General features: G+C 52.8%; 2 protein-coding genes across 6 annotated transcripts in view; both read left to right on the top strand.

Moving 5' to 3' along the window:
• The window catches only part of Specc1l (sperm antigen with calponin homology and coiled-coil domains 1 like), a 106,456-nt gene extending 103,189 nt beyond the window's left edge, over positions 1-3,267 (top strand). Inside the window, exon 16 of the mRNA XM_005070763.4 lies at positions 727-3,267. Coding sequence (XP_005070820.1) covers positions 727-816 — 90 coding nt within the window. The 3' untranslated portion in view covers positions 817-3,267. The remainder of the gene's footprint in view (positions 1-726) is intronic.
• A 4,631-nt stretch (positions 3,268-7,898) lies between these two features.
• On the top strand, positions 7,899-26,551 carry Adora2a (adenosine A2a receptor). Of its 5 annotated transcripts, none has more exons than XM_013113826.3 (3): positions 7,899-8,131; positions 17,272-17,840; positions 24,779-26,551. In XM_013113826.3, the coding sequence occupies exons 2-3, from the start codon at positions 17,518-17,520 to the stop codon at positions 25,680-25,682; spliced, it is 1,227 nt and encodes a 408-aa protein (XP_012969280.1). In that variant the 5' UTR covers positions 7,899-8,131; positions 17,272-17,517; the 3' UTR covers positions 25,683-26,551. The 5 variants fall into 5 exon arrangements, with proteins under 5 accessions (XP_012969280.1, XP_012969281.1, XP_040588316.1 ...); XM_013113827.3 differs by lacking the exon at positions 7,899-8,131 and adding an exon at positions 8,164-8,421; XM_040732382.1 differs by lacking the exon at positions 7,899-8,131 and adding an exon at positions 8,650-8,792.
• The last annotated feature ends 657 nt before the right edge of the window (positions 26,552-27,208 follow it).

Raw genomic sequence — 27,208 nt, 5'->3', positions numbered from 1 at the left:
GGCCTTGAAGAGTTATTTATGTTCGTAGTTACCCTGAATTCATAGAAGCAGACTTACTTAAGGTAACTTTTATCCAGCTGTATAGGAAGAGATCAGGTACATAATGCAGTTGGACATTTCGTACCATGTATAAGTATTCTCATACATGCAAAGTGGCTAACTAGGTGTCTTAGCCTAAAAAGGGATCTTATAGTCCCAAGATTCATTCGTGAAGCCTTATTTTCTGAAGTACTCAGGGTAGCCCATCTCACCTCACATGCTCAGGGATACTTCTGGGTTCCTCAGCTGTGAAACAGCCCTCAGACTACCTGGCCCTGCCTTCTAGTTTGCAGCAGCACTTGTGACAGGTGCTGAGACTCTGGGGCCAGGAGTAGTCAGCTTCCACACTACAGGTCACTAGGACTCTACAACTGAAAAAAGAAAAGTCTTTGATAACTTCTGACACACCATGGTGCTGTGGCCCCGAAGGGAAGTCCTTCTGGCCTTGGCAAGCTATGGCTGGGGCAGAGAGAAGACCCTGGTGGCACAGGAGTGTGACTTGGGATGACCCTGATAGGAAGGGGTACACATAGGGGCTGTAGGTGGAGGTAGAGTAGGTGCTTAGTGTGTCCTCTCAAAGAGTCAATAAGCCTTGGACTAAAAGCTGTCTGCTGCTTGCTGGAACTACAAGTCCGTGGGATAGTCTAGGAAGGCAGATGAGCCCTAACCAAGCCTCTTCTCTACCAGGACATTAATGAGATGGCACGCACCGAACGACCGGACTGGCAGAACGTAATGCTGTATGTCACAGCCATCTACAAATACTTTGAAACCTGAGCACACGGGAGGAGCTGCTGCTACCAACTAGGGACCTCTGCGGTCACCCAGTGACACCATTAGCTAGAACCCCTAAAGCTTTCAGCGACTCTGGGCCTCCCTGCAGGGAGTATGCCCAGCTCTAGGCCTCTGCCTTGGAACTGGACCTGCAGACCAGAGCTCTTCTATGTGGCCATCCTCAGGAGCAGGAAGCACAGCACACAGCCAGCTTACTTCCAGAGACGTCAAGCTCCATCGGGGCCCTGAAGTGTAAAAGCAGGAAGGCTTGTGCCCAGCTCGCCTTGGGAAATGGGATAAATTGTGGAAGCCAGGGGTTAGTGGACGCTTTAGCCATTGTGCTTCTTGACTGTCATCCATGTACTTTGATTCCCAGTGCTGGGACAGAGCTGGCCTTGGTCCCTTTGTGTAGGCCTGGGTTCTAGGAATGTGTCAGAGAAGAGGGTTGTTATCCTTTCCATGTGACAGGGCTGTCCTAACCTCTACGGTTTAACTTAGGAGTCTCAAAAACCCAGCTTCCAGGCCCACAGCTAGCTGAGTCTACACTGCCACCAAGCAGACTTTTGTCAGCAAGAAGCAGGTGGCACATGTGGTGGGTGCTTAGCCACTTGCCTCTGGCCCCAGGGAAAAGACCAGTCACAACAAGTTCTCCTAGTCAAAGTTGTTTTATTACAAGCAATATTGGGAAAATAGCTCCTATTTTGTTAGTACCAAAGTTATTTCTTTCAGTAAGCATACAAATAAAACACAAAATGTGGGTGTTAGCATGGCAAGGGTGAGGATTCATGCTGTAGGGAAAGGAGAAGGCGCTTTGAGAAGCTGAAGATTCAAATCACTGATGGCTGCCCCTCCAGGGCAGGAGTTAAGACAGTGCCTTAGCCCTGCATCAGGCAGCCGAGCCCACACCTTCATGAGATTCCTGCATGTTGGTGGGGACTCTGTGGTAGAGATGGCTCCACACTGTGCCTGGGGTAAGCGGCCTACATCACGAGCCAAGGCCTTACTCAATTCTATTGATTTCTGCCTGGAATTTAGCAGTCCCACTTCAGGAATAGGAAACCCTTATCTCACGTGCCTGACACAGAAGCTGCTGTTTGAACAATGTCAAGACCTGTTATTTCTGGGATACACTCATTTCACCTGCAAGACACCACGGAGAAGACCAGCCATTAGTAGAAATGGGGCCACAGCCTCAGTAACTAGAGGCTTGCCCGGTTTGAACACGGACTGAGTGAAGTTCTGTCTTCAAGCATAATGCTTTATACTGGGACCTGGGTGTGTCTATGGAACCTAGAGAAGAAAGTAGTTATTAGGAAGTGGGCTGTGTCTGCATGTGTTGCATAGACGGTCAGTCTCTCTCATCCATCCTGCCTAAATGTCCGAATCTGGCAGCTCACGCTGCACAGTGTACCAGAAGACCCCTATTATTCTGGCTGTCCTGATGCCTCTCCGGTCCTCCTTGGCCCAATTCTGTTCTTGCTCTTGTTCTGTTGACAAAGACCTGTCAGGGTGACTGACCGTCCATGTGAGAGTCACCGTTTCCACACGAGTCTCCACTGATTCTCTGGGCTTCCAGTGCATACTGTCATTGCCTTCACTGAGGCCTGTCCACTGTGCACCAGGGTGTTTGATCTGAGGCCAGGCTTTATTTATTGCGTCGTGAAGAAGGGTTGTCTTGTTAAAGAGACTTTCCTGAGCTTGCAGTTCACAAGTTGTGTCCCTCACTGGCTGTATGAGCCTAGCCTCACGTCAGAGTAGAAATCACCAGAGTTTTCTGAAAGTATTTGCAGTAAGTTGGCTGCTGCTGAAGGGGCTTGTCCATATAGAGATAACGTTTCTGTTCTGGAATCTGTGGACGTGGGATAGGCCTAGAGCCAGTAGCGGGGATAGATGGTGTGCTAGGGGCCCCTTCCCCCAGACTCTGGCACCCATCAGAGCCAGGGCCAGGCTGCCCACATTTGTGTGAGGGTCCAAAAGTCTACAAGTAACTCCAGACCATTGCTTTTTGCCTTCTGATAGACCCTTAAAAGAGCACTGTTGGCTCTGTGGACAAGCTTGTAGATGGCCATGTGCTTTTAAAAGTAGTATTTGGGAGTTGGGAGAACACCTGTCTACAATGCTCAAGGCCTGGGTTGATCCCCAACACCACATAAACCTGTAATTCCAGTACTTGGGAAGTGGAGACGGGAAGATCAGGAGTCCCGAGTTATTGTCGATTATATGATGAGTTTGATGCCAGCCTTGGCATGTAAGGTCCTCTCCCCCCAAAAGGTGGTATTTGGAGGTTCTCTTATTCTAGGACTGCTTCCTCCAAGATGCAAGCTTGCCCGCCTCTCTTCCCGAAAGCACAAGCTTCACTACAAAGGGCCAGTTACCGTTCTACTTCCTTTGTCACGGGCTTCTGCTGATGAATGATACTCTGTCATTTTGTTCTAGTAAATACTCTTGAATGTATTAAATTGTCATGCTTCGATTTTCTGGTTTGTTCGCCCTCTCTGCTGCCCCTCTGACCTTACGCAAGCCAGAATTCCCAGCCCTCCTGTGGAATTGGAGTAGAAGGCATGGGTTCACCTGCTATTGCACCCGCCATGCGGGCTCAGGCAGGTCTGCACAGACAGTGAAGGAAATGGATGAGCCCAGAGGTTCTGACCTGCCCTGAAGCCATGTGCTATTTGTGGCCAGTCTCAAGATCCCATATTAAGGCTAGTACTTCCCACAGGAGCCTTTTCATGAGTGAAGCTTCAAGCATAGCCCACGCATTGGATCGGGATGTCCCAAAAGTTTTTGTTTGGTTTTCTTTTCTTTTTTATAAATGCCAACTTCTTAGAAATGGATTTCATGATGCATAAAATTACAGGAGTGGAACATTCTTCCTAGTGGCAGCTAGTTAGGCAGTTTTCCCTGTGTATGTGCTATATAAGTCTATGCCTTTGAGCTGTGTGTACCCCAGCTCCGTGTGCATCTGGTGTGCAGTATTTTCAAATTCAGTGTGATCAGGGTGGACAGCACTTTCTTTCCACTTTGCACATGTCACATGCAGAAAAGGTCTGTGGGCTTACCATCTATACACAAGATACCCATGATGAGCATCCTGCCCAGAATTTGGGGTCTCAGAGAAGCCAAGACTCCATCTGACCTGAGTTTGGATATGTCCTCAGAGTGCCCACAGGCCATGACCTCCAGTGGAGCCGACACTTCAGGTGCCCAGGACAACCCACATGACACTAACTCAAGCCTGGAGTAAATAAAGGCTCTCTGCTGAATTTTGGGAGCTGTCATGGCAGGGGTCGGACCAAGACTGCTCTAGCTCCTCCTCACTGTCTGAACACTGGATTTGCGACCTCTAAGCAGATAGCAGGAGCCTGTTGCATGTCTAGAGGAGTGCTGACCCTGCCTGTGGCACTTTGATCTGTCCTGGAGATAGCATGGGTCCCGCCAGAGAAGGAGTTTCCTAAGTCCTGCCCACTGTATTATATGCTGGTCCTGAGGGGTTCCTGTGTAACCCAGTTTATCTGCCAGGAGTCCCCTGATAGCATCCTTCTTTATCGGAGCCCTGGTATTGCCTGTCCCTGACAGTACCTTGACATGAGAGGTTCTGAGCATTGAGAGGCAGCTCTATTGGAAAAGGAAAATAGGTTCCTGGGAATAAAGAGGTAACTAGAACGTTTCCCAGACCCCTGTATCCACAGCCTCTGGGAGCCAGGGCACCCAATGGCCAGCTCTTGCCCCGTCCTAACATGGTTATTTTTCAAAGTCTCAGAGGGTCTACATTGTTTGAGGTGGTTCCTCCAGGGGAAGTGGTCAGATGTGAATGGTCTCAGTGTGGGGCCACTATGCTCTTAAGTTGAGTGGAAATGGTGAAGTCTCAGACTGCTGAGACTCCGTTCTGGGGAACTCTGACAGCAGCCAGTTGGATTCCCCGGGAAGCCAGAGATAGGAGAGGAAGCCACACACATGGGGGCTGAGCTGGCATGACGATGGTCACAGGCATGTGGCTTACCAGTTACTACCACCAGGCCCAAAGCAGTCTGGAATGACTGGTCTTTGTCACCAAGAGTTCCTAGAGGTGTCTGCAATGCCCTGTGTGTGAGGAGGGGCTGGCAGGGTCTCTGCAGCTTGGGAGCTGAGTTCTAGGAAGAGAGAATGAGATCTTGGGATGGCTATGGGCAGGTGTGCTCTGCATGCTGTTCCTGTGTGGGCCGGACACCAGGATCTTCCCCCAAGGTGGACATGCTCGAGCTGTTCTGACCTCTGTGGGCTCCTGCTGCCAGGCATCCTTTAATGCGAGAGAGGCCTGGTGCATCCCAGGGCCGAAGGCACAGAGCACAGGGAGATGACTTAGCGCCATCCCTGGGGCTGCCTAGTGATAACCCTAGCGTAAGGGGCTGCCGAGCACAGTCACCTCCCACCATGGGGCCAAGCGGAGGCCGCACACACCTCTGCCTGTTTGCCTGACTACAGTACTGCACCAGATTAGCTCCGGGGTTGGACTCCTGGTCAGCTGCTCCCGGTCCCAGTGGTGAGAGGTAGATGTAGGATGGAGCATTTTCCCACAAGGCTATAGGTTGGGAGGGAGTTGCCGTCCTGTCTGCCATGCTTTGGACAACTTGGGCTGCTTCCGCTCACAGCATTTTGCCCTTGCGGGGGTGTCCCTCTGAGGATGAGCTTAGCCTCTTGCTCAAGAAAAAAAATTGAGCACTTGGGGTGGCCTGGGGCTCTCAAGGGACTTGGCCTAGAGCCCACTAGGTCCATAGTCCCCAGTCTTGGCGTGTCTTGTTCCCTGATGTGGCCCAGCTGGCCCTAGAGCAAACAATGAGGGCCAGAGGCCACGCAGGTGCATCCTGGGCAGGAACAAAGGGCTGGGGGGTAGGGTGGAGGAGTAGTCTGAGAGTGGAATTCTGGAACATGACAGAGCCCAGCTGGCCCCATGGTTGGGACTGAGGAGTTGGGACCAGGGTATAAGGAAGGGTGAGCAGCTGTAACCTTCAAAGACTGCCTGAGGCTAAGCCCAGAGCTAGAAACCAGGCGACCAGGGACCAAGGGACCAAGCACACTGTCGGGCAGGATCCGCTAGGAACAGGTCTATACCCTCTGCCTTTGAAGCCATTTCAGGAAGGCCCAGGCTCCCAGCACCCATGCAAAGCCCGCATAAGTGGGAAGGGAGATAGGCCAAGACCAAAGTGAACCTTTATTGTCTGGGAAGGTCTGAGCCAGCCTTTCGTGGCTCGGCACAGCTCTTCATGGCCATGTGGGCCTGTGGTGCTGAAGCCAAGCCACGCTCTGCCTGACCATGGTGGCCTTAGGACACAGTTTTTGTGGTGGGATGCTGCCCATCAGAAGTTAAGGGTGAGCTGCAAGGACCAATGGCTTTGTTCTCCCTGAAGGCCAATCTTGGAAAGGAAGCCTTACTCCCTGGGTTAGGTGATGGCTACAGTACACCAGGCAAGACCCTGTAGGGCATAGTTCCCAGCCTTCTTAATACTGAGGCCCTTTAATACAGTGCTTCATGTTGTGCTGACCCCCAACCATGAAATTATTTTCATTACTGTTTAATGACTAATTTTGCTACTGTTGTGAGTCAGTGTTAATTAATATCTGCTGTGTCCTCTGGTCTTAGGCGACCCCTGTGAGAGGATCATTGGGCCCATGAAAGGCTCATGACCCACAGGTTGAGAACCACTTCTCTAGGGGGCTCCTGGGGGAAGGTTCTGGGTCTTGGAATTGGAGTGGCTGAGAAGAGAAGCATCAGGAAAAAGGAGGGACCCTCAGAACTGGGCAAGGGTTGGCTTCTACCTCATGAGTCCCCATGGCGCCTTCAGGAGGATTTTCAAGATGGCATTCCCAGGACTCGAGTCAGACCTGAATAGGAAGGATGGTGCTGCTCCTGCATGGGGAGGCCCAGAAGCAAGGATGCACAGTCAACAGCTTGGTTTTGTCCCCTTCCTAACCCTACCTATGGTACTAGCTGCTGGCACGTTCCAGGAGGCGACTAAACGGAAATAACCACAAGCCTGGAAGGCCTATGGCAATGCATGCCAGTGCCAGGGCAGCCCCAGGTCCTGCATGATGGTGACTGTAGGCTTCTTCACCTGGGGAGTGAAACTGGGATGGCAGTACCCCAGTCTCATGTGCGCCTCCAGGGGGTCTATTCAGATTGCATGCGGGCTCCCACTCTAACCAGATCTGCGCGCACACAAGCACACACAAGCATGCCCACCCTCCACCCTACAGATGCTGTCACACTGATGGGGCCTGGGCTCATCAAATGGAAACAGGAGGCCAGACTTGGGAGGGATGAGCCAGGGAAGCTGCCGGGCCATTGAAGTCAAGCCCTGGAAAGTGACAATCACCACTGCAAAGGTAGGTATTTGGCTTCTCCAAGGGCTAGGCACCTGCGCACTCATGCCGTCGTCGTCCTCCCCCCGTTTCTGTGACATTAAAGGGTTGCCTCTGAAGAGGTATTCCTTCCCATCCAGACCTCAGCCCTGGGGTCTAGCCTGGTTCTCAGCAAGCCTCTCCCCACTTGCCTCTAGATGACACCCTATAGGTTCCAGGAGGTTTTAGAAGACAAGATTTCCAGAAAGGTCTTGGCCCTCAATGCCTGGATGTATGAAGGGCAATCTATTCTTTCTGTGAACAGACTGATATTTGTAAATCCATCCAGAGACATGAGTTCAAGGCCGACTTGCCGTCCAGCCACCTCCAGAAAAAACTAGGGTGGTGAGAGTAGGGGATTCCCAGCTCAGACTTCTGAGAGTCCTAGTTAGCCTGTGGTGCAGATGCAACTCCCCCTTTGCTCTGTAGTTCAGACAAGTTGGGGTTGGGGGGAGGAGTCACGGCCCCACAGGCACCAGGGGTGTAAGAATAGAAAAGGACCCCGGTCTAAAGTCGGATATGGAGCGGTAGAGGCAGTAACAAAACACCAGCTCCCATAAAGCGCAAAACTGGGAGCATCAGAGCCGCACCGGCAGCCTGATGCCTCGTGGAGGAGCCACGGAGAGGGGTGGGGCGCCAAGGCTTCATGGGTGGGGGCACTCGGTGGGGGTGGGAGTGGCGCTGCAGGAGGCGGTCAGGACGCGTGGACCAGAAGCGTCCACGTTGGGGCAAGGGGTGCTTTGCTGCCAGACCCATCATGACCTAGCCCTCCCGGGACCACTTCCTCTGATTCCCGCCTCCGGACCTCGGTTTCCCCCAGCGGCGGGGCGGGGCGGGAGCAGCGCTGGTTTCGAAGTCGCCTGCAGGGTGCGCCCATGAGCGGCGCGGCCGGAGCCGGAGCCCGAGCGGCCGCTGAGACGGTGGGAGCCGGCGCAAGAGGCAGGTCAGCCGGGGGCCTGGGTCTGGGGAGTCCTGGGGGTCGCGAGCCGGCATCTTGGCGATTGTGACCGTCGGATTGTGCGGGACCGGGAGGTCTGAGCAGTTCAGGACCCTCCCGCCCCTCGGAGCACCCGCCTCTCCCTCGGACCCTTCCTTCCTGCTGTCGGGAGGGGACTCCGCGGGTACCAGGGTCCCAGCCTGCCCTGGCTGCTTCGGAGTGGTCGCGGCCGGGTTCCTCGGCGCGGGTCACATCCCAAGTGCGGTGCCCTCGGGGCGGTCCTCAGCGGCCGGAAGGTGAGCTAGGGGCAGGTAGCACGGAAGGGGCTCGAGTAAGGCAGGGCGGCGGGATGCCTTACAGTCTTCTAGACCCGCAGGCGACGTGCGGCCACGGCCGTCGGTTTGTCCGCGCAGAGGACTGAACCTGCAAGCTCACAAGTCCCTTTAGGGCGCGTCCCTGCCAAGGCTAGGCTGCGGACGTCGAGGCGCGGCCGGAGGTAGGCGGGTCAGACTCGCGGGTTAGGGGTTCAGGCGGGCACTAGCTTGCAGCCAGGAAGGCATGGTGAGATCAGGGGAGTTTGGAACCCGAGGCATGGGAGCATCCTGTTGACAGTGTGGCAGGAACCCGACTTAGGACACTGTGGAGAGGCCAGAGAACAACAGGGTGGGTGAGTGCCTGGGGCTGCCCGAAGCAGGGGGCAGAAATGGCGGGAACGGTGGCAACTCTCAGGGGTTTGGCAGAAGATGGGCAAGGGCTCTGCCTTTGGAACATTTAGACTAATTGTGCTGTCCAATACGAAGGGAGGAGCAGAGATTCAGTGGTCTGGAGCGACAGAAGCAGCTGGCAGGTAGACGCCAGAACTCCTCTCCACAACTGAGGCAGGCAGAGCATATGTTCTCCTGATGGCTGGGGAGGGATTTGGATCGCTCTCCTTACCCACCCAGAGGCCGCAGCTTGTCTCACTTTGAAGGGAACCTGCTTTCTGCCCTGCTACCTGGAACGCAAGAGCGCTTGGTTGCCCTAAGCTCTGCCCAGCTCCCCCTGGACCCCTAGACGCCACTCCGTGTGCCTTTCAGGAGACTGTCACACCCAACCAATACTGCCCTGGTGTCCCGACCTTTAGGATGTTGCTGGAGAGCTTTTAGGGAACATGGGGTTGGGAAGACCCTGCTTGCTTGGGTCTTCCAGGGCTCCCCCAAAGACTGGTGGGTCTGTGACTATGGTATCAAGATCTCAAAAACCCAGTCCTTGCATTCTGGGACTTCCCAGGTTCTCTCCGGTCCTGGTATCTCTTGGGCAAACCCCAGCCAGTGTGCATTCTTTCACAGCTGACCATGACTCTTTTGGGGGCAGAGCTGGCCTCCTCATTCATGGCTTGAAGTTAGACTAAGGGCTGCCCACACGTGTAGTAAGGGACAAACTCTGGGCCAGGCAGAAGAAGTAGTGGCTGATTTCCAGGGCCCTGCAGAGGGATCAAAGATTTTGGCGTCCCAATCTGGGTTTTGATCTTGTCCCTTAGATGCATACTAAGTGGCCTTGTGAAAGTCACTGCCTGGGGATTCGATTTTCTCATCTGTAGAGTAATGCTAGCACACAGGTGTATAGAGGAAGGCAGGGAGATACTCTTTGGCTTGGCATGGGGATAGGTTCAGCGGAAGGGGTGGTGGCAGCGGTAGCAGTGAGGTTGTGGGCAGGATATGCCAGAGGACAGGTCAGGGGACTCTGTGCTTAGACTGGGTACCCCTGGAGGAAGAGGTGTGGATTGTTATGAGTAGAGAGAAGTGTGGACAAGAGTTAGCTTGGGAGCAAGCATATGGCCCCAAGGTGTCAGGTTCTGCAAAGTCCAGGACCTGTAAGTGGGACCACAGCCCCTGGTAACTCGGTTGGTGCCTGAAATCAGCAGCTCTGGCCTCTAACCTGCCTGTTCCTGAGCTGCCTCACCTCGTAGAAGCTACAGTCACCATCTCAGTGTCTTGTTGATACGACCCAACCCAGGCCCTGGGTAGCGTGTGCATATGAGAGTAGAGGGAGAGACAGCTGGGCAGATTGATAGACAGATAGATAGATAGATGAGTGATAGATAGATAGATGAGTGATAGAGTGATTGAGATAGATAGATAGATAGATAGATGAGTGATTGATAGAGAGAAGATAGAGAGTGATAGATAGATAGATAGATAGATAGATAGATAGATAGATACATAGATAGATAGATAGATAGATAGATAGATAGATAGATAGATAGATAGATCAGTGAGCACAGGCAGGAAGGGTTTTGGTTTTTGTTGTTTGTTTTGTTTTTGTGATTTTTTTTGAGACAGGGTTTCTCTGTGTAGCTTTGTAGACCAAGCTGGCCTCGAACTCACAGAGATCCACCTGCCTCTGCCTCCCAAGTGCTGGGATTAAAGGTGTGCATCTTTGGCAGGAAGGGTTTTGATGAATGTGATGAAGGAGCTGAAGAGGTGGAGCAGATAGATGGATGAATAGATATAGAGTGATAGATAGATGATAGACAGATAGATAGATGATACATAGATATATAGATGATAGATAGATAGATAGATTATAGATAGATAGATAGATAGATAGATAGATAGATAGACAGATAGATAGATGACAGAGTGATAGTTAGATTGGTGGGCACAGGTAGGAAGGGTTTTGATGAATGTGATGGGGAGCTGAAGAGGTGGGGATCCATAGCTGAGGATGTTGCTACAGACAGGAACTAAGCTGGCAGAAGAGAATCTCCCAGCTGCCATGGAAGGATCTGGTCCCTGGGACACACTGGGGACCACACAGGGTAGATAGTGACCTGGGGAACTCAGAGGAGGAAAGTAGTGGGGAGGTTGTGGGGGGCAGAGGTGGTGCACTGCTTGAGGACAGGCCCTAGGTTCATACTAGGCTCCCAGTAGTAGGAAAAGATTAGGGGTACAGAAAGGGGCCCCTGGAGACTGTGTATGTCCAGAGCGAGGCCCAGAGCCTGCGCTGGGTAAGGAGCCGTGTGGTGCAGAGAAAGTGCCAGCCCTGAATCTGGAGGCCACAAGCAGGGATGGAATGAGGGGAAAGAGCAGCCACTCTCGCTCAGGGCCTGGGAGGGGTCAGACACTAGGACGACAGGCCTCATGCCCTTTTCCAGGGTTACCTCTAGCTTTACGTGACAGGTCTCTATCCAGGGGCTCTAGCTGGAGGAGTCTTTACACCTGACCTCACAATGACCTCTGGGAGCCATGAGCCAGGCGGGTGGAGACACTGATGGGCAGAGGGGCAGTGGCAGGGGTCCGGGTGCAGCAAGCACACTCAGGTTGGTCCAGTGCACCCCGCTCTTTCCCTTCATCCGTTATGGCTGCATCATCACAGCCGTGTCCTAAGGAGCTCAGCGGTGGGTGGGTCTGCATCCCTCATTTCGAGCGAACCCGCCAGCCTCCTGTCCAGGGTTCCACCCAGGGACCCCTTGTTCTCTCTTCAGGAGGCACAGTACCTGTCATCCACTATTCATGGCAGGCGCAGGGACTGAGCCTTTCATGTGACGCTCTCCCCATGGCCTGTGCACATGGGAAAAGCTAAGGCACAGTGGCGGGGGGGGGGTTGTGATGGACATAGCATGGACCCTACAAGCCACTCCCACCACAGGCTGTGCTCCAAGCATCTCTGTGAGGCCTGGGGCTATATCTGGAGAAGCAGCCGGCAATGGGTGAGTGCCATCTGAGGTGAGGACTGGGGTCCTGTGGTCTTACTGGTACCAAACCTGGACAAGTGGGCATGTCGGGGTTTACTCTAGGACTCTCAGTGGGAAAGAAGAGAGATGCGGCTGACCAGTAGCCTTGGAGTCTAGACTAGGGTAGCCTGGCTTCTGGCTGGTGTCAGAGAAATTAGAAAGGCAAGCTAGTGCCCCGGCCTCCAGCTGCAGAGAGCTGGTTCTCCCTTCCTGCCCACATCCTGTCCCCAGGAGCATAACAGCAACCACACACTCATGGTTGGTAGGGGAAGGACGTACTGGTCACCTGCTTGTGTACTTGGGGCCCAGTCTTTACCAGATATTGGAATTTGGGTGCTGTGCATTTCTGGAGAGGCCCAGGAAGGGAAAGGAGACCCAGAAGTCTCAGAAGGTACCTAGCTTGTTGACTGATGTGTTGGGGAGGGGCTCAGTAGGCTTGGAGTCTTCCCGCAAGGACAGCTACTGTCCTTTGGGTGTAAGAGGCACCAGCCCATCCCGCTGTGACTCTTGCTTGGTTGTCATTCCAATTATCAACTGCTTCCCAAGGACAGAAGCTGGATCTCTTCAACCTAGACTTTGTCTCTGGTTCCTGTAAGAATTCCTCGGTGTTCCCTTCCATCTCCCAGTGCCTTGATCCTCAGCTGCCTGCAGGACCAAAGCCTATCGCATATGGCATGCTCTTTATTTGACCCCTGTTTTTCCTGTCCAGAATCTTTTGTTTCTTGCTTGTATTTGCTGTTGTGTTCTAGAGAGTTTGCTAGCTCTCATTCTTGTTCATGGCTCTTCCTTTGTAAAGTATCTAAATTATTGCCATGTAGGCCATATCCTCTCGCGTGGATTTGATAATTTTATTTTTCTTTCACGGGTTGGCTTTTTGTTGTTGTTGTTTTGAGACAGGGTGTAATTGTGTAGACCAGACTGGCCTCCAACTCTGTCTGCCGACAGAGTGCTGGCGTTAAAGGTGAGAGCCACATCTGTTCTCTTTCGTACTCTTGGTTTCTTCTTGCATTTTGAAATCTGGTTTGCAGCTCACCTGAAGTGGGAGATAAGGTCCTGGGGATCCGGGCATGGCCTCTGTGTGTCTGAATCTCTAAGGTGACAGCTGTGGTTGAAGAATTCCCAGGTTCTTGTCTTCTGAGACCCCTGCAGTAGATTCCAGGGATGCGGGGAGCAAAGGGGTGGCAGGTGGCTCAGACGTCCCCGTGGCCCAGAAGACTAGGTAACTGGTGCACATTGCCTATGAGCAAGAGGCAACATGGTACAGTGGCGCAAGCCTGTGATACAGCACTTAGGAACTAGAAGCAGGAGGGCCAAGAATTCAAGATTATATTTGGCTACGTAGCAAACTTAAGGCCAGCCTGGGCTTCAAGGGACCTGTCTCAAAACAAAACAAAATCGTAAGGCTGGGGTTTCAGAGCCCAGGAAGAAGCCCAGTACCGCTGCAATGGGCAGTCTTTGTGCTGCTCTGTTCCGTGTGCTTGGCTGCACCCCGGAACAGTGTGTGGAGCGCTGCCTGGGAGCTAATAGTCATATCCATCAGGGTCTGGAGCTACCCCCTGGGCATGTGTACACAGAGCCCGGGGTGGGTCAGGAGATATGTGGGTTGGGATTAAATGGTTTTAATTAAAGTGGCTGGATCAGGGTGGGAGTGAATGGGAAGGAAGAGGCAGTGTTGAGTCTGACTGCTGGGACCCTAAGGGGGTGTCCCTTCAAGTCTTGTTGATGAGTGTCCTGTAGCATGTGCCTGTAGCTTACCTGGGACAGTTTCTGCACCCTGCCCTGTCCCCAATAAAGGACAATCCTAAGGAAATGCAGCATTATTAATATTTAATTTCCACTCTTGGCTAGCAACAGATGACTCAAGGATTAATTCGATAGAGGCAACAGAGAGGGATAGGAAATTGCTAGCTCCAGCCTCTACACTGGTCCCTTTCCCTGGGCCCCCAGCCTTCCTGTGACTCTAGAGCAGTGGTTCCCAACCTTCTTAACGCTGTGACTCTTTAATACTGTTCCCCATTTTGTGGTGACCCCAACCCATAAAAATCCTTTTCATTGCTACTTCATAATTGTAATTTTGCTCCTGTTAGGAGTTGTAAGTATTTTCTTAGAGGTTTGTCAAAGGGGGTCGGCACCCACAGGTTGAGAACCTCTGCTCCGGAGGTTTCGCAGAGAGGGAAGTCTTCACCGCGTCCCTTGGCGTTCTCCAAGGACTGTGCCACCCTCTCTCATCCCTGATAAAGCTGGGAGCCTTTTCACCTATTTGAGCTGCAACTTCTCACCTGAAAAATGGAATTCACCAGGCTGTCCGGAACACAGCTTTCCGTCATTTTCCAAATTCCCAGACAGCGCACACAAACTCCTCAAGGGACCCAGGGTAGCCTTGGTATTCAGATCCATGGCCACCTGGAGATCAGAGGGCTTAGCGGTTCAGCAGTGGCTGACATTTCTAGGCCGTGTGTGTGTGTGTGTGTGTGTGTGTGTGTGTGTGTGTGTGTGTGTGTGTGTGTGGCTTAGTCTGGTCAGTGATACATTAGCAGGTTTGAATTGGCCCAGTGGGAACGTTCATACTACAAAGAAAAGCTTCAAGTCAGGGTGCCCTGGCCCTGGGCTATTTTGCCTGCCTATAGCTAGACAGCCTCAATCTCAGCCTTCCCCTGCAGGGCTCCTCCCTCCTGTCTGTCCTGAGAGTGCCTCTGGCTCCACTGATCTGCTGGACTTGAGGCTGGGGAAGGCACAAATGAAAAGAGAGATTCTGGTTTGGCAGCTGCCCAGGTGGCCCTGGGATCAGAGGAGCTTCCCCTGGGATGCGCTACGATAACTGAGACAGCCTGCAGGAATGTTGAAGGAAGGGCAGAGGAAAGGGCCCTGGGACAGGAACCTTTCGTGTGTCCTCAGCTGATACAAGGCAGGCCTGGCAGGAGGGCCAGCTGTGTTGAGACTGGGGAGCAGCAGGGTGGCCTCAGGACAGTCAGGAAGGGCGCTGGTATCCCAAAATATCCAACGTGAACCCAGCACGGATCACGAGGGGCCTTGAGAACTGGGAGTGCTCAGACAGGTACCAAGGCTGCTGGGAGAACTTCAGCAAATAGTAGGCCTGGGCTAGGCCCCTTATGAGCCAGTGTCCTGGTGACTACGGAGTCAGTACAGTTAGTTCCTGGGGCTCAGCGCTGGTGGTGTGACCATTAGCAGGACTCCAGGCTCAGGGATGGTGTTGTCTCACCTTGACAGAAATGTGTTATATTCTGCTGTGTCCCACCGGGGACCTTGAGGATGGAGGACGGTTAGGGCCTGGGCCAGCTTTCTAACATGGGCTGGTCTAGTTACAGACTGCTTCAGTAGCCATCAGCGCAGTTTCCAGTAGAGAGCGCCTAAGGGACAGATGGTTACCCTTCCCACCCCCAGAAGATACCAGTAGGGAGAGTCAGGATTCTTGGAAGGCAGCAGCTTTCCAGGGGCTCACTGGGCCTGGTTGGGCCTAGTTGAACCTGGTTGGGTCTGGTTGGGCCTAGTTGGGCCTGATTGGGTCTGGTTGGACCTGGTTGAGCCTGGTTGAGTGTGGTTGGGCCTGGTTGGACAGTGAGCCTGCTGTAGCTCCCAACCTTGAAAGCTAGAGCCCAGGGCAGAAGGTGTTGGTCCTGGGCTTACGGAGGACCCTTGTTGAATGCTCCTGTGAACTGTAAGCCTTGGGCATAGAGGGGCCCAGAGGTAGCACACATATGCATTCTGAACAGCTAGTTGACAAATGGCCTGCGCAAAGCCAGGACTCCCAAGGAATTAGCTGCAGGTGTCTCTGCCTCGCCTTCGGGGCAATGTTGCCGCTTAGGAAGGAGTGGTAATTCTATTGGTTTCTGCGGACTTTAGCTTCCCTCTCCTAGCCTTCGGTATCAACCTCCTAGTTGGGCAGAAGGACTTCCACACCCAGCTACACGGCTGCTGCCATGTCTACTCTGGCCCCACCCTGAAGCGCTGGCAACATCACAGAAGGAAACTTGAGGTTTCTTTATTTCAGCCCCATCTTGCCTCTTGGCCAGTTTCAAGAAGAGAAGGCTTTCTCCCAAGGCCTGCATTTCCGCTTGTCCCTCTGATCCTGGAGGAAAGATGTGTCTACATGCAGGCCCAACCTGGGGTTCCATGAAGGTTCAGAGCTGAAGAGGATGGATTGGGGGTGGGCGAGTCTCTTGGATCTTGCTTGGAGAAAAACAGGCAATTGGGAGAGTTCTGTTTACACTGAATTTTGCAAATTCAGGGGGGTAGAGCAGGAGTTTGAGCTTGGCCAGGGCCTGCTACAGAGAGAGCAAGACTTCCTGTTTCCAGGGGTCTCCGCTATTCCTGTGATCTGACGTTGTGCCTCGGGTAGCCTTTCCAAATCTGTTACTCCTTTCTCAAGGGACCGTGGATAAGAGCTGAAATGAGCCCTTGGTTGCCATCTGGGACCCACTGGTGGTATAGTCTGAGTGGAGAAACTGAGGCGGGGGGGGGATAAAAGCATTCTTGCCCACAGTCCTCCAGTGAGTCCTCCCTGAGCACCTGTTCTTCTAAAACAGCACTCCCTGCATCAGCTAGGCGGAGGGACAGGTGGGGAGAGGCGTGGGAGGAGAGCGGGAGGCGGATCCCTCAGAGAAGGGAAGCAGTCACAGTGCCTGCCCTGCCTGGCTGTGCAGCCGGCTGGCAGGAGCTCTCGGAGCAGTGGCTCTGGCGTGGACCCAGCTTTGTCACCTCTGAGGGTAAGAGTGCTTACTTGCCAGAACTGGAAGATAGGACCATGCAGCTCCCAGGTCCCTCCAGAAAGGAACTCCAAGAGTGCCTGAGGTGACTATAGTGGTGGTGGTGTCCCTCAGGTGGGGATGGTGGTTCCCTGCGGGGATGGAGCAAAGAGAGCCAGGCTGGGAGGCTGGCTCAGTGTGAGAAGGTACATGGGATTTGGAAAGCCCAGGGGGGAGAGAACCTTCCTGGAGGGAGAGTCTCATGGGACTGATATTGAGTGCAGGGACCCAGAAGACTGACCAGGCTGCCGCAGAAAACTTGAAAGCTATGTAAGAGGAGCCAACATAAATATCATTTTGCCTTGACTTTAACTTGCTCGCATAGATTAAACACCTTCAGCTGCTACTCTGAGCGGGGAAAGTGGTAATCGCAGTACCTGGAGTGAGGAAGATGCGTGTTGGGTAGTGAAGACAGGTTATCAGGAGTCCTCGTTCTATCTGCCATCCCTCCCGTGTCTGTCCTGAAGAGACCAGAGGAGGAGCTGCTTCCCTGAGAAGGGTTGGGTGGAAGATCTTGACAAGAAGAGCTTTTCAGGCCTGTGTCCTGACTAACCGCCCCAGATGGGGCAAGACGGGAGTCATTCTCAGGCAGACACCTGTCCCGTAAGTGAGGCGGAATCTGAAGTGGCCAGGGTGTGTCAGCTGCTCACGGCATTCTCTCTTCGCAGGTACCCAGGATCCCTAAAGTTGAGCGGAGCCAGGCCAGATCCCCTGGAGTAGCCATGATTTCAGGAGATGCAGAGTCGTCGGTGAAAGAGCCTTCGGTACACTCTCTTCTCTGGGAACACTCGTAGCTCTTGTGAGGAAAGGGCTGCGAGGCTTGCGTGGGTGGACGGCTGGGCTGCAGCTATGGACCGAGAGCTGGCCCGGACCCGCATCCTTGCTGAGCCCGCCCACGTGTGGCTGCTCCTGCCATGGGCTCCTCAGTGTACATCACGGTGGAGCTGGCCATCGCTGTGCTGGCCGTCCTCGGCAATGTGCTTGTGTGCTGGGCTGTGTGGATCAACAGCAACCTGCAGAATGTCACCAATTACTTTGTGGTGTCACTGGCGGCGGCCGACATCGCGGTGGGCATGCTCGCCATCCCCTTCGCCATCACCATCAGCACCGGCTTCTGCGCCGCCTGCCACGGCTGCCTCTTCTTCGCCTGCTTTGTCCTGGTCCTCACTCAGAGTTCCATCTTCAGCCTCCTGGCCATCGCCATCGACCGCTACATCGCCATCCGCATCCCACTCCGGTGAGCCAGGGCTCGCATCTGTGCGTAAGGCTTGATCCACGTGGGCAGAGCTCTGGGACTTGGAGGTGGTCATGCCTGTCTGGCTTATCCCTATAGGCACGGGGTACCCTGGGCCTCCCCAGGTCACATGTTGAAGCAGTCCTCAGGCAGCCGTGTATGGCTACTGTAAGATGAGGGTGGTCTAGCTCTGATACTACATGCTGCTGGGTGTGAGCTCTTCTTCATACATCCTAAGTATGATCTGAGGTGGGCGGGGGAGCCATGGGAAGCCACAGAACCCCAGCTAGGAACCCGCCCCTGCCACCGCCAGCCTTTCCCTGGTGTGTACATTAGGAGAGTGACCCAGAGAGGGGAAGTGACTTGGCCAAATGCCACAGTGAGTCATTTGGACTTCTATGCAAATGACATCGCTCCTAAGTCTGAGAGGACTCTGCCTGCTGTAGGGGCTGGCTATGCAAAGGGGTTTTTATGGTGGTTCTTTTGTGAAGTGACTTCAGCCAAGTATTGTGTAATAAAGATCTTCCCGGAGGCCTCTTCCCAGCCACCCTGCAGATAATCCAGACAGTGCAATACTGCTCTCCCCGGGACTGCACCTCTGCGCTTTCTACCAGAGCTAGGTCCTGGGGCGGCTGGGGTGGCTGCTGGCCTTGAGGAAGGACTCCATAATGGGGGATTGATTAGAATGTACAGTGAGGTTTTCTATACAAGTGGAGTCCCCGCCCACAAAGGAAGCATCGGTAACTGTGCTGTGGGCTGAGGCAGTCAGCGGGACCAGGCTCAGTGAGCAGTGGAAAAGTCAGGGTCAGATGCAAGAGAGCTTTTAGAGGTCATTTCCTTCCTCTCATCTTCTGGATAGAAAAAAGGAGCTTCTGAGAAGAGGCTAGTGTAGCGGCATCTTGTTCTGCCAACAGACTTGAGGTAATGGCCTTAGGGTGTGGCTTCGGTGTGCAGACAGACATGAGCCCCTTATAAGGAAGAGGAGGGGCTGGCTCGAGCTCTCTTGGGTTGTGGTCGGAACATCCTGCAGGCAGAGGCTGCACCTCCAGAAGGTCACTACGGGCTAGCTCTCTCGCAGCCACACAAGGAGGTGGTAGCAGAGCCTGGGAAGAAGTGTGGCCTGCCGTCACTGTGATGTCAGCCTTGGAGGATTGTCTCGAGTGGCTCCGTGTCCTAGAGGTCGCATCACACAGCCCTTGCTATAATCTGAGCCCTAAGGGAGAGGTGGACACCCACACTAGGCTCCTCAGAACGACGGAGCCTGTGCCTTGTGTTGCTGTAAAGGCTTTGTCAGAAGTCTTTAAAGGACTCAACCAGGCGTGGTTAGCAAGCACATGCTTGCGTCCTGAGACTTGGCGAGAGCTACAGCCTGAGCATGATGAGTTGCAGGCCAGCCAGGAGTCTGCACAAAGACCCCTGTTCAAAGACAAGAAAAATAATCAGAAATAAAGCAGGAGGGACTTCTGGCCAGCTCTAAGAAGGAACAGGGTTAAAGGTCGCCTGCAGGGACAGCCTGCCCCATTGCCTCCACCCCATGCTTCTGAAGTAGATCAAGGTCTAGGTTCCTGCAGGGACAGATTAGAACACAGAGGCCTGGGGGAGTATGCGTATGGGTCCCAGGGGGGTCAATGGCATCTACCCTGGGAGTCTCCCAGTGGTCATTGGCATCTGCCCTGGGAGTCAGGCCCAGCCATGCAGTCGTGGATCACCAAGAGACAGCGGTAGTTCAACACTCTCTCTTTCTCCCAACTCCGAGCAGCAACATATTAGGAAAAAATCACAGTGGCTATTCTCAGCTTAAGGGCTTCAGCTTGCTCTCCTCTTGCTGTCTCTGTCTTCTCAGTATCAAGAGACTTAGTCCCTCAAGTAGGATGGGACGAGTTGTGTGCTTATAGAAAGCTAGGTGCCCTGTGCGGGGCCTGTTTTCTCTGGTGTGACGAGGAGACGAGTTTCTGTGTTGTTGGACTGAGCTCACAAAGTTCTGCGGCTTCAGTAAATGGGTAGGGATGATGGGGCTGGGCAGGGGAGGAGGGGAAGGTTGCAGTTCTCTTGTGAGATGGAGGCTTGGAGCCAACAGCCCACCCCCACTCTAGCTGCATCCCTGACCCTCAGGACCTCCTGACCTCAGTGCCACTTGGACCTTGGCCTCTCTGAGCTCTGAGTGGGGCTTTGGAAAGCACAAGTCTAGTCTCTGCAGGGAGCTGAAAACAGGTCTGAAGATGCCCACTAAGGATATTTCTTCATCTCACCTATGGGCAGTTTTATAGCTACCGTGGAGTGCAGTTTATCCTTTGATCATCCTGGCCCAGTATTTCAGTTGGAGCAGATGTCATGACCCTTGTGAGAGACCAGAGCCGAGAAAGGACATCTTTGTGTCTCCCAATCTAGATGGACTCTAGAGCCCGCCACTGTGTTCCTGACTATTGAACCCCTTCTCTTTCCTGTCCTCTGAAGTTTCTGCTCACTGAGAATGTAGAAGTATCTGTATCAGAGCTCCTGAGAGCAAGCCAGGCATGATGAGGAGATGCAGGACACCAAGGGACCAGGCATGAGGGGTTTTTAGATAGGGAGCGGGAGACCAGGCATGAATGGGGTCTGGAGGGGACCGGGGGACTAGGCACGAAGGGAATCTGGAGGGGGCTAGACGCCCCTGACTAGTTCTGGAGGTGTCTCTAGCTTAGACTCTTCCTTTCTTCCCTTCACAGCCAGGAATAAGCCTCTTCTAAGGTACTTCCTGTGCTGTTGGCAAGGTCCACAGGCTCTAGTCTTTGATGGAGGCATAGTCCCAGGCTTGCACGAGGAATTCTTTTGTTGTCTTAAAGAATTCAGCTTCAGAGTAATCAGTCCCCTCCTTCCTGAGTGTAGGGACCCTGTTAAATTAAAGCAGGGCCTGCAGGGTGATAAAGAAAATGGGTCAAAGGCAGAAATGAAACTGTGTGTGGGCAAGGAATGAAAAGCCTTGTGTAAGAGAGCAGGCCCCCTTTGCTGGGGACCCTTTGTTCCACTGTCTGCAAGTCTCACACTGGCCCCTGGTGCTCTCATAGCCAAAGAACAGGCCAAAACGCACCCAGGAGATCAGCCGGTGCAAGACCTGGAGGGCTATAAAATAAATACACTTCTCTGTTTCCCAAAGGGCACGAGGGCCCGGCATACACACAGCGGTAGAGTGCTCACGTAGCGTGCCTGAGGTCTTAAGCTGTACCCACAAAAGGGAAAGAAAGGAAAGAAAAGAGGCTTTCCATTTAGCTGTAAGCCCCTTCTGGTCTAGAGGCATGGCTCAGTGGTAGAATACCAGTTGCCTAACATGTGTGAAGCCCTGGATTCCAATCTTTCCTCCTCCAGGATGCTGGTAAGGGTGCAGAATCGGGAGACAGCTTGCCCTGGAGGAAGTCTTGCCATATTGATGTTGCAGGGTGTGTGTGGTTTTGGTAGGGTGAAGTGGGAGGGAGGTGTCAGGAGGGTAAACCCTGTCAAAGGTCCCAGGGAAGGGGTGAGTGAGCATGTGGGTGTGGCCCCCCCTCTGGGCTGGAGAGGGGTAGCCTGACTGCTGAGTGGCAGGTGTGGTGTGAGGCTGATTTAGGCTGGTCTCTGTCTATGGAGGGGTTTTGAGTTTCTTCCTTGGGCCAGATACTCTTCAATTCTTAGGTCATTGGCCTTAGAAAGTCCCACCTTCTCTTCAGTGTTGCAAATACACATGGAAACTCCACCTGGAATTATTGGCATGTTCTGGAGCTATGGGGTGAGCCCCCAGTATGGGTAATCAGGATTCTCAGGGAAGGGCTACTTCTAAAGGCTGGTGGACATAGGAATGCAGAGGCCACTTGAATATAGGGGCTGCCGGAGACTCCAGCACCCATTCCCTGAGGCTCCCTGGAATGACTCCATGTCATGCAACCTGGGCATCCTTTTTAGCTGCACAGAATTTATTTACCCAGAAGGCCTGGATGAGACTATGCTAGTCACAGATAAGGCCAGGGTGTGCCCTTGGAATGGCTATGGTGTGTTGGCGATTCCATTTGGACTCTGATGCCATCCTAGACCTCAGACTCCAGCCCCACAAACTTGAATTCTTGATTCTCCTGCCTCTATTTCTAAGCTATGGAAATCTGAACATTACTCCTATTTGTGTGTGTGTGTGTGTGTGTGTGTGTGTGTGTGTTGAAATAATATCTGAATGTGCTTAAACATTCAAAAACAAAGGCCATATAGCCAAATGTCCCCAAGCCCCTCAGTACGTTGCCAACATAGGAAAGTACATCTTATATATTGGGTTCTGTCCCCATAGGGGCTTTCTTTCAAGAATGCAGTGGAAGACTTCCCCTTGTGGGTTCTCCGTAAAAGTAAACTGGACAAACCAGGGATTTCCATAGTGTATTCCCAGAAGCTATCTGTTGTCTCCAACAACAACTTCTTAACTCAGAAATTACTTATTTAGTTGGATCCCTTTCCCAAGACTACCACCTTTCTAACTCCCTGGACCAGGACAAGAAGGCCTGAGAATAGTTGGAAAGCCACCAAGGTGGGAGACCCTACACCACCCCCCGGAAGCTTATCAGTATTCCGGACAGCCCATTTCTCTGAACAGCAGCTGAATAGCTCTGATCCACCCTGAGTCACTCCCTGGGGTTTCCATCCACTAAATTCAGCAGCTTGCCCTTGTGGGGCAGTGGCGATAGGTCTAGAATTCTTAGTTTCATTTTATAAACGAGGACGTCGAGGCCCAGAGAGGTAAAGTGACACAGCATTCCTTGTTTACAGGAATGTACCAGGACTAGTACCCAGGAAGGGTGTGCTTGTCCCAGGAAAGATGTGAACAGTAACATAGCTTCTCCTCCCGTGAGGATCATGTAAAGCACTGTTGAGGGGTACCTGACACAGAGTAAGTATGTGAGTATTAATTAGTCGGGGCGGGGACCCTAGGTCTTCATGCTTAAGCCTCTAGACAGTCACACATGCGATGCTTGTCCTGAGGTGCTAAGTGACTGTAGTAAGTCTAGGACCCTCCTGCACAGGCACGATTGCCGGTGACCAAGGCCCCACTCAGTGGGCCTGGGAGGCTCCCAAAAATGTGCCTGCCAGTAATTGTTTGGATTCTGAATTGACAGGGCTGGAGTGGTAGCTCAGTGGCAGAATGCTTGCCTGTCATACTCCTGTCCCTGAATTCGATCCCCAGCTCCATGGGGGAAGAAACTAAAAGATTCTGAGAAATTCACTTGCGTTTGAGTTGCCCCTGGGCTTTGGGATGTTCACAGCAAGTCCCTGTCTCTCTTTGGGTCTTGGTTTCAGTTTCCCCAGCCCTGAAACAGAGGAACGGATTAGGTAAGTAGTCAGAAACTACTAGCGTGCGTTTGTTTATTTGGCAACATCTAAAATGGAAGATTTTTTTTGCCTCAAAAAATAAAATAAATCAACCATCAAGTCCTTCTTGAGATCTAGCAACAGTGGCTACACGTTTTCTTTCTTTCTCTTCCTTCCTTCCTTCCGTCCTCCCCCCTCTCTCTCTCTTTCTCTCTCTCTCTCCTTCTTCCTTTCTTTATTTCTTTTTTGTATGATGCTTGAACTTAGGGCCTCACACATATGAGGTAGATTCAGCTCTGGCATACATATTACATGGCCATAAAGACAAGGTAGACACATACCAGCCTCCCTCCCCTGCCTGTTATCAGCAGGTACCTGTGTCTGCCACCCAGAGGCAGTAGCCTTTCTGTAGCTGCTCTAAGTCTACAATCAATAAGTGTGTATGTTTTCCTTGTTACCCTACACATAGGCCCCTCTCCTGTAGCTGGCAATATAGAGACAAATGCAGGAGAATCCTACTCTAAGTGTGTTCCCAGCCCCAGATGAGCCCGGAAACTTCTCCAAGATGCCCAGCCTGAACTTGGAGTTCCACTGGGCAGTGGGGAGAGTAGTCTTGCTTTGCCAGAATTGAAACCATTAAACTTAAGTTCATCCCTCAGATACTACCGAAGTTCTTTTTTTTTCCAGTCAAGGAGACCAAAACAAACAAAAACAAAAACAAAAGCATTCTTTTACTAAAGTAATGATGTATTTCCTGTGAAGCTGAGTTTACTTTTGGGTTGACCGATCAAGCCCTGCCCCACCCCCTCCCCGGTCAGCATAAAGAATACTTTCATTTGACCCTCAGGAAGATTACTGTCTTATTTCACACCCCATTCAGTGCCTCTTGATTATTCTGATTGCCAGGAAAATGTCCAGACATAATTGTCTCATTTCCACCCAGAGGACTGTGGGTGGCTTTGAAGTGGGGATGCTATCTCATTTGGCCTGGGACTGCCACTCCTCCTCCATGCCCTGAGCCTTTTCTTGAGGTCTGTGGAGATTCAAGTCAATAGGGAGGAGCAAGCATGGAGTGAGCATGAGCGGCACAGACCTTGCTGGTTCTGTCCCCACCCTGGACCTGTCCTATTCTAAGTCATCATATGAACCAAGATTAACCACCATGGAAGCGGTCCTCGTCCCCCTATGATCACCTGTTTCTCTCATACCAAACTCTGATTTTAAGTCTCAGGACCGTACTTGACTAATGGCGCCGTACCTCACTTAGAAGAGTACACTACTGGGGCTAGGAGGCAGAAATGCTTAGTCAGTCAAGACCCTAGGAGGCAGAAATGCTTAGTCAGTCAAGACCCTAGGAGGAAGAAATGCTTAGTCAGTCAAGACCCTAGGAGACAGAAATGCTTAGTCAGTCAAGACCCTAGGAGGCAGAAATGCTTAGTCAGTCAAGACCCTAGGAGGAAGAAATGCTTAGTCAGTCAAGACCCTAGGAGACAGAAATGCTTAGTCAGTCAAGACCCTAGGAGGAAGAAATGCTTAGTCAGGACCCTATAAGCAGAACACACAGGGACCATCTGGGGTTCTTAGCTTGCGGCCCTGCTAGACCTTCGCTCGTCAATTCTCTAATGCCGGTCCTCTCTCCTCAGGTACAATGGCTTGGTGACAGGTATGAGGGCGAAGGGCATCATTGCGATTTGTTGGGTGCTGTCATTCGCCATCGGCCTGACCCCCATGCTGGGTTGGAACAATTGCAGTTACCTTAAGGAAGGCAAGAACTCCACGAAGACCTGTGATGAGGGCCAGGTGACCTGTCTGTTCGAGGACGTGGTGCCCATGAACTACATGGTATACTACAACTTCTTTGCTTTCGTGTTACTGCCCCTGCTGCTCATGCTGGGCATCTACCTGCGGATTTTCCTGGCAGCCCGGAGGCAGCTGAAGCAGATGGGGAGCCAACCCCTGCCAGGGGAGCGGACTCGGTCCACGCTGCAGAAGGAGGTCCATGCTGCCAAGTCCTTGGCTATCATCGTGGGGCTCTTTGCCCTCTGCTGGCTGCCACTACACATCATCAACTGCTTCACCTTCTTCTGCCCCTCATGCCAGCACGCCCCTCCGTGGCTCATGTACCTGGCCATCATCCTCTCCCACAGCAATTCTGTGGTCAACCCCTTCATCTACGCCTACAGGATCCGGGAGTTCCGCCAGACCTTCCGGAAGATCATCCGCACCCATGTCCTGAGGCGGCAGGAACCCTTCAAGGCAGGGGGTTCCAGTGCCTGGGCCTTAGCATCTCACGGTACTGAGGGAGAGCAGGTCAGCCTCCGCCTCAACGGCCACTCCTTGGGGGTATGGGCCAATGGCAGTGGCCCCCATTCTGGACGGCGGCCCAATGGCTACACTCTGGGGCTGGTGAGTGGAGGGAGTTCCCAAGGGTCTCCTGGGGATGTGGAGCACCCAGAAGGAGACCCAGAGCACCCTGGCTTAGGGGATCAACTGGCTGAGGGCAGAGTAGGGACATCCTCATGGTCCGCAGAGTTTGCCCCTTCCTGAGGGAAAGAAATCTTTATCTTTTCGGTTGGCTGGACCAATCTCACTGAGAGAAGACAAGGAAGACCATGCCAGGAAGCCCACTGGGCATTTGGTTTCCACTTTGGACTGAGTAGAGGGAGCATCAACCTGCAGCATGAAGCCCAGTAAGAAAGGCCTGGGGTGGAGGAAGGAGATGCTCTGTGCCATGGGGCCCTGTGCTAGGCTGGATGCAGTAGCATCAGCATCTTCGAAGGCGGGGCCCAGCCCCCCCCCATCCAGAAGCATCAGAAAGCTCTGTCTTGTCTCCATAGAGCGGCTGTGGCTTAGCGGCCTGGCCCAGTGCTGGGTATGGCTGCTCCAGGTCTCCCATCGTAGTACACTACTCTCCCCAGACTGTCTAGGGCTCAGGGAGCTGCCGGCCTGGAAGTGGCATTTAACTACTTTTTTTTTCCAGAAGATAAAAATGTGAGGAAACTCTTTCTATTTTATTGACTTCCCCTCCCTGGCTGCTGGCACTGTCGTCGATCCTGCTCTTGTCCCAAGGAGTTGCAGGCAGCCCTCTCACACTTCCGCAAGCTGCCATGCTCTTAGTCATAGGGCCACCTCGGGGCAACAAGGCTGGGCTTGGAGACAGGAACTGTGGAGGGAATAGTGCCAGAGTGTGGGCTCTCAGGTCCCATGAGAGAGGTTAGAACTGTCAAGCCCTGGACCTGAGCCTGGGTAGTTCTGAGCTGCCCCATCAGAGGCCCTGTCTACTGCCTTTCCTTCTGGAGGGACTGATGTTTTTGTTCGTGTGTGTGTGTGTGTGTGTGTGTGTGTGTGTGTGTGTGTGTGTGTGTGTGTATTTTCTGGGATAAAATAAAATGAGCCACACTTGTGTTTTAAACTTGTCCACCAAGAATGATGTCTGAGTTCTTTTCTCAATTCCATAGCCAGGTCTGATGCACACATGTATGATTGTGTGTGTGTGTGTGTGTGTGTGTGTGTGTGTGTGTGTGTGTGTGTGTGTACAGACAGACAAAAGCTACGTTGCTTATCCTGGGGACTTTCCAGGCTCCTATTGTCCAAGGGAACAGGCTGCCTGGGCACATCATAATCCAAAGGCCCATGTGTTAGGGTGGAGTGGGGTAGCAAACTTACATTTCCTATGGGAGACACAGCCATCCCTCACAAGCGCCATGGAAGGTCATTGACACATCTTCAGGGTCATTGAACCCTCGTGTTCTTCCTTGTTTCCTTCCTCACATCCTGCGAGAAGATCCGTCGGTAAGTCATCTCAGAGTTGTGCCTTCCCCTGTTCTAGTCCTTCCCCAAGAGGCTACACAGATCCCAGAAACAGATCCGGGCTGACGCAAAGCTGCCTTCCCGTCCAGCAGAAAAACCTGTGAGACACTGTCCCTTGCTCCAGTCTTGGGTCCCTGCCCAAGGAGATGCTGCTCTCTCATCTGAAGGATGGTGATGACAGCTTGGGATGGATGGGCAGGGAGCCATGACTGGTCTAAGAGGGCCCCGAGGGTCAGGCTAGTATTTCTTGGGCTATGATTCAG

The sequence above is a fragment of the Mesocricetus auratus genome, unplaced genomic scaffold (assembly GCF_017639785.1).
Source record: "Mesocricetus auratus isolate SY011 unplaced genomic scaffold, BCM_Maur_2.0 Super-Scaffold_100027, whole genome shotgun sequence".
Taxonomy (NCBI): Eukaryota; Metazoa; Chordata; class Mammalia; order Rodentia; family Cricetidae; genus Mesocricetus; species Mesocricetus auratus.
The sequence above is the reverse complement of the archived record's forward strand: the minus strand, read 5'-3'. Positions and strand labels throughout refer to the sequence as shown.

Excerpts from the sequence above, each read along its gene's own strand:
- Adora2a (XM_013113826.3), top strand. The coding sequence starts at position 17,518 with ATGGGCTCCTCAGTGTACATCACGGTGGAGCTGGCCATCGCTGTGCTG. Across the intron at positions 17,841-24,778 it reads GCCATCCGCATCCCACTCCG|GTACAATGGCTTGGTGACAG; the intron begins GTGAGCCAGGGC and ends CTCTCTCCTCAG.